Below are 16,002 nucleotides of genomic sequence, written 5' to 3' on the forward strand. Positions count from 1 at the left end.
GATGAAGTGTGCAAAAGAGGCTAGCTATCTAGTCGCCGAGATAGTAGCTAAGGCTAAGAAGCCACACACGATAGTTGAGATGGTCATATTGCCAGGATGCAAAGCAATGGTCAACAAAATGCTAGGCCCACAAGCAGCAAAGGAAATTGCAAAGGTTCGGCTGTCGGACTGTACAATTGGCTGTCCATCCCTGCCTGAATAGAGTGGTTGTGTGCATTGTTTCCCACTGATAGTAAGTCACATTTACACCCCCTCTCTTAATAACCATGTATGGTGTGTGTGTCTGTATGTGTGTGTGCGTGTGTGCGTGCGTGTGTGTGTTGGCTGTCAAAGGGATGCAGAGTGTACGTTTTTAAATACATTTTAGACTGGGGTGAATTGAGATTTTGCATACTTTTAAAGCGTGCTGTGACTGAAAAAAGGTTGAGAAGCGCTGCCCTCGGGCATTGGAATTTACAACAAAGATAACCAACTATTTTCTCCAAAAACCAACAAAATTGACTCAAGGTATTTGTCCTCATGATAAAGCAGATCTTTAATGTTCCAAAATGCCAATTACCGGTACTCATTTTCCAAAAATGTTTTTAAGTTACTGCCTTTTGCACGGCAGAGGTATCAGAAGAGATTTTGTATTGTTATCAGGTGTTATTGATACCAGTATGACAGCTACCCAGACACCACGAGGAGGTGTGGGAGATGACTGCAGCAATCCATCAGTTCACAGTAAATGTGTGATCACACCGCACTGACCTTTCAGGATCAGAGTCTTAATCACGACATCCGAGACGGAGACAGGGCTATGTTAGTATTCTGGGGGAGCAATCTAATCTTGAGTCTGCTGCCGATCCCGTTCAACACAGAGGACACTGTTTGACTTTCTGCCATGTCGCGTCAATACAATATTGATTGATACTCCTGACTTAAACAGGTGCTGAAAATCAAGTGTCATTTGGGATCTCCGTTGATGTAGTGGGCGAGAAGCGGGGGATGTGCTCTAATTTGGATTACCCCGCTGCGAAAGACCAAATATTTGCTGCGTGTGTGCTATTTTCATTTCCTAGACAGCCTCCTAAAAATGTACCTTATCTACTCCTAAAAATGAAATAGAGCTTAGAGAAAAACAAATCTCTGACCCGTTGACCTAAACAGATATGAGGTCTATTTAGATATGAGGCCCTATTATGGGGAGGATGAGCTGGCAGCGGGTTTGTATGGAGCAGCTGCTGCAGGCAGCAATATAATAACAGCAGCAGCAGCAGCAGCAGCAGATAAGATGAAGCGATCCTTGTGTATCTAATGTTGTATGTGACTAGATGTTGTGGTATATGAATCATACGGTGAGACAGGGTGTGGGAGCGACTGCAGATCAGTGGTACAGTAGCAAGCTCATGGTGGACAACCAGTGACCCCAATTTTATACATCAGCTTTGCAGTGGGCCAGCAGTAGGAGCTGATACTACTGGTGGATTGATGCTGATTGTCAGTTGCTGTAGCATGGTCCATGTGCTGTTGTACTGCTGGCGGCTTGGGCTGCTGATGCAGGACTGATGTCAGTACCACAGGGGTCTGCGCTGACTAATAGCCATCAGAGGTCCGGTCTAATAAGTGATGGCTTGCTGGGACGGGAGATGAGGAACTGACCACCCACAACATAGCTGAGACTGAGATTTTGATTTCATCTTGATCTTGAGACTGACACTGGAACAATGTCGGCTTTAATTAACTATAACCAGCAGAGAACAGTTTGCTTTCAGTGATTAGTTTAGAATCGATGCATAATCAACCATCGCAACATGAAGCTGTCTTCATGAAGTGCTGTAAGATGAGCAACGGATGTAATATAAGTGTGTGTGTGTGTGTGTGTGTGTGTGTGTGTGTGTGTGCGCCTGTGTGTGAGCGTGTGTGTGCTGCTTGATTTCATTGCATGACCAATTGGCTACAGCTAAAAGGATCACTGAGATTACAGTTGGCTTTTTCAGAATTCTGAAATGTAATACAATTCTGAACCCCCCCCCCCCCCCAAAAAAAAGCACATTTCATTGTATTGCTGCTGTGTGACTGTTTATGTGTGTAATATTGACAATATGTAAATGTCTGTAGAATTGTGAGCAGATGTGTGCGTGTGTGTTGTTGACAGGGTATAATTAAACTGCTCAGCTTGTTTGCGTGTGTAATATTGTTGACAAACAGCAAATGTCAACGGCTTTATTACGGCTGTCCAATTACAAACAGTGTTTCTCCCCATGCCTTCATTACAGCAATCACTTTTCAGGAGATGACTAATGACCAGGTCTCAACATCAACATTTAGGAGGCATTGATGTCTTTTGCTAGTAAACTTGCTAGTTAACTCCATTTAGTTGTCTCGGTACTTGTTCTCTGTGCAACGACAATAAAGATGAATCGAATCGAATCGAATCGAATCTAAAGCAGTCCTACAGTGCACATTCAAACCTTTTGAGAATGAAAAGATGGGCTCCTGAACATGAAGTGATAATGGTGGTATCCTGAGTTGTTTTTGACATTGGATAGATACAAGTCATGTTGCACTTGCATTTGTATCTCTATAGAGACTACATTCAAGTATGTGCAACCAGTAAGATTGCATTTGCATTTGAGTTGTTGACAGTGTCTGCATCCTGAGACACTATGGTGCATCCAAATAAGGAGGCTGAAACAAGGCACACAATGAGAGCTTGGTGAAACCTCCAGAAACAAGTCTTAGCAGTGCTAGAGAAAAAGTGCAATAACATAAAGCAGTACAATAATATCAAGTAAATGCAATACAATAATGTGTAATGTCTGATACAATGTTTTCATGCCAGTGAGGGGGCTCTTTTGTCTGTGTGTGAGCTATCATTACAGCCCCCTCAGGCGCGTGGACAAACAGGTGATGGAATCAGTGATTTGTCATGATTGGGTAAGTATAGAGCCCCTCTAAGTGTGTGTTTTGGAGTCAATACAGCTCCAGGGGGTAGCCTTCAAACTGACAGTGACATAATTCAGCTCTATGTGTGTGTACGTGTGTGCAGGGGTGTGTGTGTGTGTGTGTTTGAAAGTATGTGTGTGTATATGTCCCCGTGTGTGGATGAATGTGTGTTGGCATCAGTGTGTGTCTGTGTTATGTGTCAACGTGTGTCTTACCTTGCAGTGCCAGCCCAGGTGTCGATTATTACTACAATAAAGAACCCAGAGCTATTCTCCCAGCAGCCATTATCATATTCTGAGATTATCTTCCATCAGCCCAGAGCAGCCATATCCACGACAATCCCCCACTGACAAGGGGCCACTACCATTTAATTTAATTTCCGATTATTGTCTGAAGCAGAGGGGCCAAGCACTGTCCACACATTAAGTGAATTGGAAAGGAAAGTAATAAACATTGACCTTGTGTTTTTTTCTCAAACTCTGTGTGGGCTTTTTGGATATTGGACTTAAAATGTTTATCTCATAAGCACTATCACTGTCACACCACAAACACTTAAAGCTATCTTATACCTCTTCCTATAGAACACAGGGAAAATAATACATAGCATTCCTCCATGGCATTGTCAATTTCCTTCTATCTTTCTTTCTTTTTCTCCTTCTTTCTTTCTTTCCTTACCGCAGACCTGCAAACCTGGTTTCTTTCTTTCCTTACCGCAAACACAGTATACACATACGCACACGTACACACACCTACGCACACGCACACACACACACGCACACACACACACACACACACACACACACACAAAAGCATGCACGCGTCGTAAAAGACATACAATAACCTTGAACCAAGTACACACGGGTACCGGCTTATGATGTGACAAAGACAGCTGTTCACTTCAGATTGTTCACTACAGATACGTTTACACAAATCACTTTGGTGATATGGGCGATAGTAATCTTGTTCCCAGACACTTGATCTGGTGGACCAAATTCCCAAACCTGGCCTTTGTTTACACAATACAAGGGTTGGTGAAAACTCCATAGTCAATGGATTAACCTCCCATCGATTCATCTCCCAGTGCTGTACACCACACATTTCTTATTCAGAGCCACGACTCACAGTCATGTGATTTGCTAAAATCTAATTATGTACTTATCTAATACATATACTTTACTCAGTAAATTCACTCCCACTAAGGCCAGGTTTGAGTCTTTGTTATTCCAGGCTTATTGTGCTCTGCACATTACCCTGGGCACAGTATTTTAAAACTGAAAAACTGATCAGAATGATCCAGATAATTTTTTGCTATCCCGGATACAATCTGTCTGTCAGATTTAGAGTAGTATAAGGGAGATCAGCCAGCTCGATCTGATCCTTCTGATCCAGATTAAAAGTTTTGAAATACTGGGCCCTGGGGATGAGGTTAGGGCGATAGAGAAAGAATGACAGTGCGAGATGTGAGAGAAGGGTGCTTACATTTTGATTTTCTTTCCTCTCTTTTCTTTTTTTTTGTTTCTTTATGTTGTTGATTTTTTTGTTCTAATTTAACCGTTGAATGTTTTGATTTATAGGGCGAGGTGTTGTAAACCCATTTTGGGTTTCTTATATAGACTCACTGAACACTTTATTAGGAACCCTATACTAATACTGGGTATCCAGTGACTGGGAAGGCCCCTGAAGAAAACTAATTGTCATGTTCATGAAACCAGTTTGAGACGACTTTGGCTTTGTGACATGGTGCATTATCATGCTGGAAGTAGAAGATGGGTACATTGTGGCCATTGAAGGGATGCACATGGTCGGTAACAATACCCAAATAGGCTGTGGTATTCAAGCGATGATTGATTGGGCCCAAAGTGTGCCAAGAAAACATTCCCCACACATTACATGAATGAGAAGGTGTACAGGTGTTCCTAAAAAACAGTTCGGTGAGTGTATATTCCAGTATATATTCCATTTATAGTGTGTCTCTTTTTTCTCGCTCTCACTCTCTCTGCATGTTCCTACATGTGTGCAATAAAATAAAGATAAATAGATACAACTAAAAAACAAATACAGCTAGGCTGACAGATGAGGTTAAGAAGGAGAACAAAACAGTTGTTAATGCTTCTTTGATTGAAGAAAGTGGATGAAGCAGTTCAAGTTAATGGGTTGAGCATATTCCACATTTCCCCCCTGAAATATGAAAGCAAAGGGAAGAGAGGAACACATTTCCTTTTTTCCTCTGTGTCACATTTCCTTTTCAGTTAATCACACACTGTCTTTATCATTTGAAAGGGAAGAGGGGAGACGAACGCATTTGTCTCAATGGAGGCACAATATCTTATTGAAATTGATGGCGCTGTTCTAGTTGGTTAAATTATCTTGGAATATGTGTTATCTCCATGAGGCTGGAAGGAAGTGCCATGTCTAATATATATTGATTGTTTTTTCCGCCTGTTTGCATTTATTGACGGAGTTGGGTTGAATCTGGGTTGAATCTCAGAGCGGATGACGCGCTGTGTATGAAGATAAATGTAGATAATGTGATTGTGTATGAAGATGAAGAGTAGATAATGTCATCATGTATGGAGATACAAATAAAAAAAACTTGATCAATAACTAGGCAGTCGTGTACGCAAGAGAAGGGTGTAAACTAAGCTGCACAGATGATAAGCTCCTGACTGATGTCGATATTGCGAGAAGCATGACAGGGGCAGCCATGCTGGGAAGATTTCTCAGATGCTTTTCTTCCAAGCACTTTGCACAGATTGGTGTAGGGCTGTCAAAATAAATGCGAAAGGTCTGTTGAGAGAATCTCCTTCTCTCCTCTCCTCTCTGCATATCGCTTCCCTGAAATAGTCTTGTTATCCTTTCTTGAAGCTACACTGCCTGTCTGTAGCAGACACATGCAGTCTTCTCATTTCCTCTGATGTAATCTGTCAGAACCACTTCTTAGGCATTTGGTAGGGGCTTCTCAGTGGGGTCCATGGAGCTCGAGGGGAGAGATGGAGGGGGAGAGAGGGGAAAGCAGATTGTCTGACGGAGCCCAAAGATTACCATCTTGACACCCAGCAGAGCATCACCACACAGAGGAGACAGAGAGAGACGAGAGAGAGAGACAGAGACAGAGACAGAGAAGGAGAGGGAGACAGAGACGGGAGGGAGAGAGAGAAGGTGAGGGAGAGAGAGAGAAGACAGAGAGAGAGAAGGAGAGGGAGAGAGAGAGAACAAGAGAGAGTCATCCTACCCCTGCTGTCAGGTCTGAACAGAAAGTCTGAACAAAAGGTACCCTAGGTTATTCATGAAACAATTAATATCATGTTGTTACACTACATCAACATGTATGTCCGTGTCCATTTGTTTGTAGCAATTCTCTCACTCCAACAAGAACAGTACAGTAACTCAGCCTCATACTGAAATGAACATGTGTTCATATCACATTCATCATGGTTTATGTGTAGGAATGTTATCCTACTGTACATTGTATTAGAATAGGAGATTGTCAAGTACAGTTTTGAATGGATGCTATATTTTTTCATACAATCTATTATTTGGTTTTTGATATACATTATCGATATTTGAATGAATGAATGAATCTTTAGATTCAAAATAATATTTAAAATAATAAATAACAAATAACTAATATGTAGAGTACAGTCCTATCAATTGTTCGAAAAGGAAGCCTAGGCTTATCCTGCCCTACCCCTGTATATACTTGAAATGGTAAATTGTGATGGAATACTTGAGAGTTGATGTGTTTTGAATCCAACATACAGAGATTTGATGTCCAGAGGGCATGTATGTGATTTTTGATCTGATAGCTTAACACACTGGATTTATTTATGTTTAAAACATTTTCATTGCTCTCCTTATCTCTTTCCCTCTCTCCCCATCCTTACTCCATCCACCTTGTTCCATCTCCCTACCTCTCTACCTTCCTCCATACCCTTTCCTGGAGTGTTTTAAGGTTTGTACTCGAAACGGCAGAATTGCATTTGAGATGTAGGTCAGGTGGAGAGCAGGATGGATGAGATTCAAATAGAGATTAATTACACCGCAAATGAGGCACCTAATTCTCGGCAGCTTCCTGTGACTGCAAGAGTGGGCCTCAGCTAATGACTGTGAAACTCCAATTTACCTTTAATCTTTACCACCACAGCCGAAAACTCAATGTGGGGTGGTGTCACTGTGAAATGTTAAAAAATACACCAAAGGTGCAATGGCCAGTGTTAATGATGTTTCTCTTATGCACCAGACAGCTGTTAAACTATGCTTATTTATGCTGATTGATACTGACAACGTTTTTTTTGTTTCTTGTTGTCTGATGTGTGTATGAGACATGCTTATGGGGAAGGAGAGACATTAATAATGTAGCCTTCCTTTTGAATTCCGGTGAGGTGTGTAAGACTCACTTTATTCTGTGTGAATGATGGTGCTGAACAGCCACAACCCAGTTTTCTTTTCTGGGTTTTCTTAACCAACAACTTGTTGCATTTATGTTTTAGGTGCCTGTAATGAATCGAAACCATCAACATGGATTACATCTGCATCTTCCCAACAAATACCACATGCACTCGTTGTCATTTTAGGTTCTCTCATCATCTTAAAATTACAACCCCAAAAGAAAAACATTTCTAAAAAGAAACATTCAGTCCAGAGATCACAGAAACTGGCTCAGTGCAAACATAGCAAGCCTAAAAGAGATTAGGCAAGTAACTACAGCTGAACTCTTAGAGGTTGACATGCATGATTCATAGACGCAGTTCTGCCCAGGGCAGAGGTATGGTAGTCTACAGTACAGCAGTGTACACAAGTTCTTCACGCTGTCTGGCTGGGTTGTGAATGGTGTACTGAGCACTGCCGAGTTTGGCTTCGTGGGGAGAACAGAGGAATACAAACGTGACCCTCAAGCAGTCGCACTGAGACCGCACACTAAAACAAACAGACTCTGATTTGCCAAAATAGTAACAGCCACAAAACAGTCTTTTCTCAGTAGCTCACCTCAACAGTATGTATTTGTTTTTACAAATCTTTAATCCACACGCATTTAATTTTGTTCTAGTTTGTAGTAATGGGACCTGGGAAACATCCACAATAGAATGATATCTTTGCGGCACGAGTATTACCTATTCTGTCACAAGCTTCTAGTTCAAAGCTGCGTAGACGTTGATGTTGTGTGTTGTGTTACCTGCATTATTTACTGTCGACAGTCGACTCTCTGAAATAGGTACTGTATTTGAGCCTCCGCTCTGAGGGCCTGCTGCCTCACACACAAACACGGCAGGTCTGCTCTGTCTAGGAGCCTTGCAGCTCCCCTATGTGTCTTGCAAATGCATTGAAGACAATAAAAGGGAAGGGAAGTGAAACACACCTCATTTCCATCATATCACACAGAATGGGTTAATTCCACAGTTTAAAGAGTGAATTTATCGCCGGAGCATCTCACAGTTTCCCTGGGTGTCGCACTTATCTCTGTCACGCTCTCGCAGATTTCCTGCATCTTGGGCTTGATATATGCACCCCATTTAAATCCCATCCATCGCTTATGAATGGCAGCAAATAATTCATCGGCCTGAAATCCTGTCTATTGGCCACCATGACAGGATGATTGAGTTGCTAAAGGCAGATATCAATATTAATGTCATGTTTTTCATGAGTTTTTATTTCATTCTGCAAATGCTGTTAGACTTACTTAAGAGAAAATAAGGTAAATAGCCTAGGGATGAACACATAGCTTACTGTAGTTCACTCTTCAGCAGTGCTTTTAAGCCTATAAAGTAAATGATGCATAAATGAACCACTTTAATTCACATTAAATGTGAATGTGCTTGGGTAGACCATGAACACAGCTGGAGAGAGTGACAGAAACGGGGCGAGAGAGAGATTAAAAACATCTGTGCACTTTAGGCAGAACTGTATCATAGTGACCTTTGAGTCTTACTGTATGCAGTAAGATAAATGTCACCACCGTCAAATACAGTGCCTCCTCTCCAGAGTTCAGGACTGTGTCAACAGATGTAGGGAGCTGGGCACTGGAGAGTGGCTTATGGTGTATACTGATGCGGTAGGAAGGGTATTGATTCAGTTGTGCAGGTGCACACACATGAGTGCGAGCATGCTCTCACACATACATACACACATGTGTATGCACACACATACACACACCACACACCACACACATACACACACACACACACACACACATACACACACACATGTGTATGCACACACACACACACACACACACACACACACACACACACACACACACACACTCACACACACACACACACACACACACACACACACACACACACACAAGCTTGAGGCTCTTTCCAGCAGATATTTACAAAGAGGATTTATGGGATAAAGGATCAGCATGTAGCCCTTTACAGTGGCACAATTATAAGGGCAATGTTAAGGGCCACTTACTCTCCCCCGTAGGCCCTCAGGAGGTCTTCTGGGTGCAATAAGATCATGCTAGCTTGCTGAGCATACTGTGGGTTAGCTCAGAATGTTGAAATATGCTTTATTGGGGATGTTAACTTATAAACCCTGCTCAGCTGGTCCTCCTGCCGGACATGCTGGCAGAACCAGCAGAGTTGTTTGCCTTTATCTGCAATTGATTGAGTTGGGGGCCAACAGTTACTTCCTACAACCACTACCTCAGGCAAGGTTATTCATAGCACAGAATTTACTGTGAACTTACTCCACTACGCATGCAGCTTTGCAAGAGACAAACGTTCAGGTTTCTTAACATCCCTTTCCTTCCCGCTGCAACCCGTGACTCAAAAAGCAAGGTATTATATCCATCGATCAATCAAATGTATTTTATAGCACTTTTTAATTGCTTAACACTAGAACAGCCATGAGTAAAGAAAAATATTATATCTTTGCACTCGATCAAATTTCAGGACCCTCCTTTCATGACTTTTCCTAGATATGTGCATTATACCACCCAGTATCCTTACATTTTCAAAATCACATCAGGATAAGCTAATATAAAGCTAATTTGCAGTTTTTCTGTGTAGGAAGCAGGCTTACAAGCGGACAAATAGTGGTCGTTGTGTGTAAATAGCAGCTTGAGCATTGTAAAGAGGCGGCTCTTTTAGTAGGTAAAAAGGCACGGCTGTTCTAGTGTTAACAACATGAACAAACAATGAACAATTTAATAATACAATATAAACAAGATGAAGTAACACCTAACCGTAGACTCCCTAAAATCAAACCTGGAAAGAAAAACTCCCCAATAGCAAGAAAATCTCAATCTCAAACCCTGGAAAGAACAAACCAGGAGAGGAACCAGGCTCAAACGGGAACCAATCCTCCTCTGGACGGTCAAGAGTTGAACAGAAAACTAATTTGGAATGTGGTGTGGCGCAAAGGTTCTGATTTATGTGTAGGAGTCCATAGTGAAGGGCAGCCTCCTGAGTGGAACCCAGGGCAGGAGGAGGGGAGGGGCAGGGCAGGAGAGGGGGGGGGGGGGACCCAGGACAGGAGGGGGGGACCCAGGACAGGGAGTCAGGGTGGGGTGGGCTCAGCCAGGCAGACTTGGAGGACTGTAATCTAGTTTTGAGGGGCTGGGAGTCCCCCCTACAGAGAAACAGAAATAGGACAACACAAGGTTAGAGGCAGTGAAAAATATCAGAACATTTCTGATACAGTGCACAGCTGGAGAGAAGCAGCATGAAAGCCGCTGGCACATCTAAGGGACACGGTCACAACCAGGGGCCTGCTTACAACCAGTCCACTCCAGTCACAGGCGTCATGTGTGCAGACACACATACACAAGCACACTCATGCATACACACATGCAGGCACAGACGCACATACACCCCCCCCCCCCCCACACACACACACACACTGCAAGACCCATCAATGTCCCCTCTGAAATAAATCCCTCTGATATCACACAGAATAATCTTCCCTCTGAATACTAAGCACTAACTGTACCCACTGTACCCACTCGACAACCACATTAGGTATTCAATAAGACCCTTAGGAAAGTCGTACTGCCGCACAGAAAGATAGATGCCATTGTATGTCAATCCGGCAGCTTTCAAGGAGCCCTTTTTCCTCCTGAATGACAATCAGCCCAGATGGTGGGTTACACATTCACATTTATTCCACAAGTTTTTCATTGATGAACACATGTGACCCATACATAGGGGAGACTGTGACCCATACATAGGGGAGACTGGGGGCAATTGTAACTAGCTCTGTTACTCAGAGACCACTCAACCTAGACCACTATTTCTTTTGGTATCAGAATTCTGTCTACTAATCATTTGTACATGTGTAGGTCTCTAAAGAGGATGCTTGTAGGACGCTTGTATCCATTTTATTGATCATAGTATTGATTTGAATTAAAACAGTCTGATGTTACATTTTCCCCAGTGAACTCTGCCTGTACCCATCAGCTTCATATGTGTTGACATTTTAATTGGACTGGATAACTCAATAATAATATGTGAAAATTGCAAGCCTATTTTTGATTGGACCTTTTCATGTGGTAAAAAAAAAGTGTGATGATTAGTTAAAATGTTAAGCTCTCCCAAAAGACGCCAGGAATGGTTGATGTTGCATTGAATTATGAGACTGCAGTATTACAAAATCCTGGAGAGACTGTCTAATGTTAAACATATTTTGATCCATGGTGGATCCTCATAAAAAAGGGCAATGCGATGTGATGGACCTATCTTGCACTGTTAACCATTTATATATACCGGTATATGTTACAGTACGGTTCGGGTTAGGGTTAGGGTTAGGGTTAGACATGCCAGCATGTACCAAGTCAACGTTTTATGCTGCCATGTCCCCGTTTTTTACTCATGGCTGTTCTAGTGTAAACCGTTTTCCCACATGTACCGTAACATATATACACACAAATCCAGGAGGGCACTTTGTGAGTGGCAGGGCATTGCTCCTTTCACCCCTACTTGTCTTCCATAGTAACACTGCTGTCTGTCAAAACATCCGTAACTGAAGGCCTCACTGTCTTGCTGAACTGTGTGAGACAACACCATTGAAGCGATTGTCTTGGTTAGATCACCTATTATGAAATTCACTTCATTTACTTTTCATTTGACGGTTTGTAGTTTTGGGAACTATACATATTTCTCAGCGCAGGGTGGAATCCACCACAATCTATCAAGAAATAAATACTTAAAGCATTGTTTTCTTGTCACAAGTCATGCTTTATGGTCAATATTGTCACCTGGTAGGGATTTGCTGGCACTCCGATAAATCACGGACTCTCTGGCATTATTGGTTTAATGATCCACACACTGTCAACTGTGAGTCATTTAGGATAAGCATCTGCGTTATGGCGATACTACTGCTGAATGACAGAAGGTGCTGAGTAAGTGATGAGTGAGCGCTGTAACAAATGCATTTGAACAGGGGAAACGGTTTAATTACTTACATTAAAAAAGACCCCAAAACACATTGGCTTTAGTAGCCTATTTGAATTCTGATTACTTTCCATGGGCTCTCTTCAAGGTGATCACAACCCATACATTTTCAATGGGATACTTTTCTGTTCATGCGCTCCCGAAAGAAATAAGCAATACTATTGAAGGCAGAGTAAAAAAAAGAACATTAGTAGTTGCACAACTGCACATTTTGTGTGCCCCAAAGAGAGACATTGTTGAAACCACCTTTTCATAGGTTTAACTCCTGTGAGGCTAATTGCACCTCCCTGAGGCGATGTTAGAAAGTGTTTCAAAGTGTTCTCTTCAACGACGCACAGCTTCCTGCTTCTGACAGACCTGCTTTCCAAGTCAGGGGGAGCCAATTACAGGAGCTCTGCATACAGTATTGTCAAACTCTTCACACACACACACACACACACACACACACACACACACACACACACACACACACACACACACACACACACACACACACACACACACACACTATAGTGTATAAGCAAATAAACAAATATCAACACTGCAGTAGGTATTTGTTCCCATGATCACGTTGTTTTCGGGTGCGTGGTATAACACCCTTCTTTTCAGTGGCAGCTCTCTGTGTAGTTGAAGTCAGGGTGCTAAACAGCAATCATAATGAGATCATCTCCAACACAGAATGTTTTTTCATATATTATTATTACCTGATACATTACAACAGATCAGAGTGGATGGGAGTGGAGGCGTATTTCTGTAAACACCATATAAGCAGACATAATAAATCAGGATACTATATATGTGAATGTACTGTAGACCAATATATATATTGGTATCAACAACATATACACATACAGTACAAGTCAAACGTTTGGTCACACTTTCCCATTCTATTGAATGGGGAAGTGTGTCCAAACTTTTGACTGATACTGTATATTAAGATAGGTACAGTATTAACAATATTTACGCAGGTCCTGTTGTATCTATACTTCAACATGAAACACACTGAAAAATGATGCAATGAACACTCCTGTTACTTGCAGCGCACTGTAAATAACAGCATATTTTAATATCCCCCCCCAAAGACACAAAAAGAATAAGATGTAATGTTATGCAGCCATTGGTACTGGAGTCCTTCTTGTTTCAAGTCATAGAGAAAATAGAATACTCATCACAGAGACATAGATCAACATTCACCTGGGAATGCAAGTGGTTCATATCTATACAATGCCATTTGTATGTCCCATGAGAAATACTAGTGTTAAAAGAAACGAAGTCTTCCTCTACAGTACAAAGATCTCTGGGTCCATAAGAAAATATGTTGGATATTTAAAACAATATATATTACAACTCAATTGCAGAGGCAAACAGGTCCATCAAGTTATATAGTAGGTCCACTGAATCATTAGTCCCCTGATCAGACAATCCGATAGCATTCTGAAGAACAACACTCTATTTTGTCAACTAGATCTACAGCACATTGGTCTTCACCATGACAACATCTGTTGCGGTACCTGACATTACATCCCACAAATACATGTCATTTAATTTACAAAGACTGAAATGAGCTGTGGACAATCAGAATAAAGAGGCAGCTGAGAATTCACGCCAGCTGTATGTATGTACGTATGTTGGTTTTATCCTAAACCACTCAGTTATAGGGCCAGAATTTCTCTCTAAATTAGCTGAGTTACCTACGTAGATTAGCTTAATAGTATTTTAGCTATTCTGAGTTAGTCCCATTGCTAAGCTTCTATATACCTGCGCTTTAGTGGTATCCCCTAGCAAATACCATATGCCGCAAACTGATACTGTTGCTTTTTTGAGTATAATTGAGTTTTCATACGGTGATTTAAAAAAAAAAAAAAATGTTGTAAAACTGTGTCTTGGTAACACACATTTCCACTGCTCATTACCAAGCCTGACACACTCATCAATTGCTAAGGGAGAACTATAGAAAGGTGTAATATAGGAATTATAGGGGCATTTTACTCAAAAAACATTTCTAGTATCCATCAGTCCACCCTTATAGTCCCAAAATATCATTAGATTGTGCTCAAGAGCATCATCGCTGTGGTAATAGAAAGCCTATTACTTCTTGGAAAAGATCCTCCATTTTTACAAAATAAGTTTTTGAGTAAAATGCCTTGGTCAGATATAAAATAGACTTCTTGTGAAGCAATCTGGAACTGCGCTGGGGGCTGTGCAAATGCCCAGACGGTTACTGTTCTCTCTCTCAGTCTGTGTCATGTGCTGTACATTAGCCAATGAAAAGTGGTGAGAGTGGGGGCAGAATCCAGCAACACCTCCGTAGGTTGGCACTGGTAATGCAGCAAACAGTTGCTAACACTTGAGATGTTTCTTGCTGGTCATGTCGTTCCAAATGCGGTGCATCTCTTCTGGGGAGATCTGGTGGACGGTGACCACACGGCGGTAGCGACACAGGCTGTAGGCCATCTTCCAGTGGTTGAAGCCGCTGTTCTGGAAGGGGTGAATGCCCAGCTTGCGAAGGCACTGCCCCACATACACATCCTCTAGGTGGAGCAGTCTAGTATGTAGAGAAGTCTTATAGATGAGCTCAGCCACATCTGCCGAGAACACATATCCTGTGCCAGAGCAGAACGGCGGGTACTTGCTCTCTGGATACAAGTCTCTGGGCATGTACCATTTACTACGCATATCCCTGATGGGACCGCCGTTGATGACGTAGCCCGTGAAGTAGCGCCTCCGCGGCTTGGTGGTGGGCTTGAGGAGGTTGTAGATCAGGTTCTCCATGTTGACAAAGATGTCGCTGTCTGTCTTGAGGACATACTGGGCCTTGGGGCAGAAGGTGGCCACCCAGCGCATGCCCATCAGGGTCTTGAGGGTGAGGTTGTGGTAGGAGTCCACAAAGTCCTCCACCACCACGTCATGGAAGATCTGGCTCTCCTGCTCCACCATCTGGTTGAGGACGGTGTCTGTGTTCCTGCCCAGCAGGAAGAGGGTGACCACGCGCACCTCTGCGAAAGTGCTCTCGTCGCCCCAAGTCTCGCGGATGGCCTGACGGGCGTCAAACTCCTTGTGGGTGGTGCTGATGAGGATGACCAGGAAGGGCGCCTCGGCCTCGCACTTCTTGGGCTCATTGATAAGGAATTCAAAGGCGTGCGGGTTGAGAGGCCGCGTGCGGATGTTGCTGAAGGTCACATTCTTGTTGAGCTTGGGCACTTTGCGGATGGGGATGGACAGCTGGCCCACGAATGACGTGGAAGGGCGGGACACACTCAGGTACCAGAGAGCGCTAGCCCAGCAAACCACCGTCAACAAGTATAAGCAGGAGACCTTTGAAGGCATTGCTGTTTGCTTACCTAGCTAGCGTTAAAAGCTAATTGGCGGAACCTCCATTGGTTGTTCTACTCCCAGGGGCGCAGCATGAGGCTGCCCCACAGGAGGCTTGACATTAATCTTGGATTTTACAGCCTAGTGATGGGATTCAGTTTGAAAAGGAACATTGGTGTTTTTCTTTAACACAGCCATCGCATTGCTATATTGCATTCCCGGTCCCAGGTGTGTTGCCTTGCATTCTTCTCACCAGCACTTGAATCTGGAAGCAGATAAAACAGAAAAATAATACTCATTTATTCGATTCAGGTTATTTTTTTTAATGAGGTTTTCCTATTCTAGCAAAAGTGGATAAAACATT

At 42.6% G+C, this 16,002-nt stretch overlaps 1 protein-coding gene across 1 annotated transcript; it reads right to left on the reverse strand.

The window, feature by feature from the left end:
- Window positions 1–14,666: 14,666 nt before the first annotated feature.
- Window positions 14,667–15,653, reverse strand: LOC308152547 (beta-1,3-galactosyltransferase 1-like; the record flags this gene model as incomplete). The annotated part of the gene is made up of 1 exon (XM_080525546.1): window positions 14,667–15,653. The coding sequence occupies one exon, from the start codon at window positions 15,651–15,653 to the stop codon at window positions 14,667–14,669; it is 987 nt and encodes a 328-aa protein (XP_080381672.1).
- Between the last annotated feature and the right edge of the window lie 349 nt (window positions 15,654–16,002).

Source organism: Nansenia antarctica (genome assembly GCF_963989245.1).
Source record: "Nansenia antarctica genome assembly, chromosome: 3".
In the NCBI taxonomy this organism is placed as follows: domain Eukaryota; kingdom Metazoa; phylum Chordata; class Actinopteri; order Argentiniformes; family Microstomatidae; genus Nansenia; species Nansenia antarctica.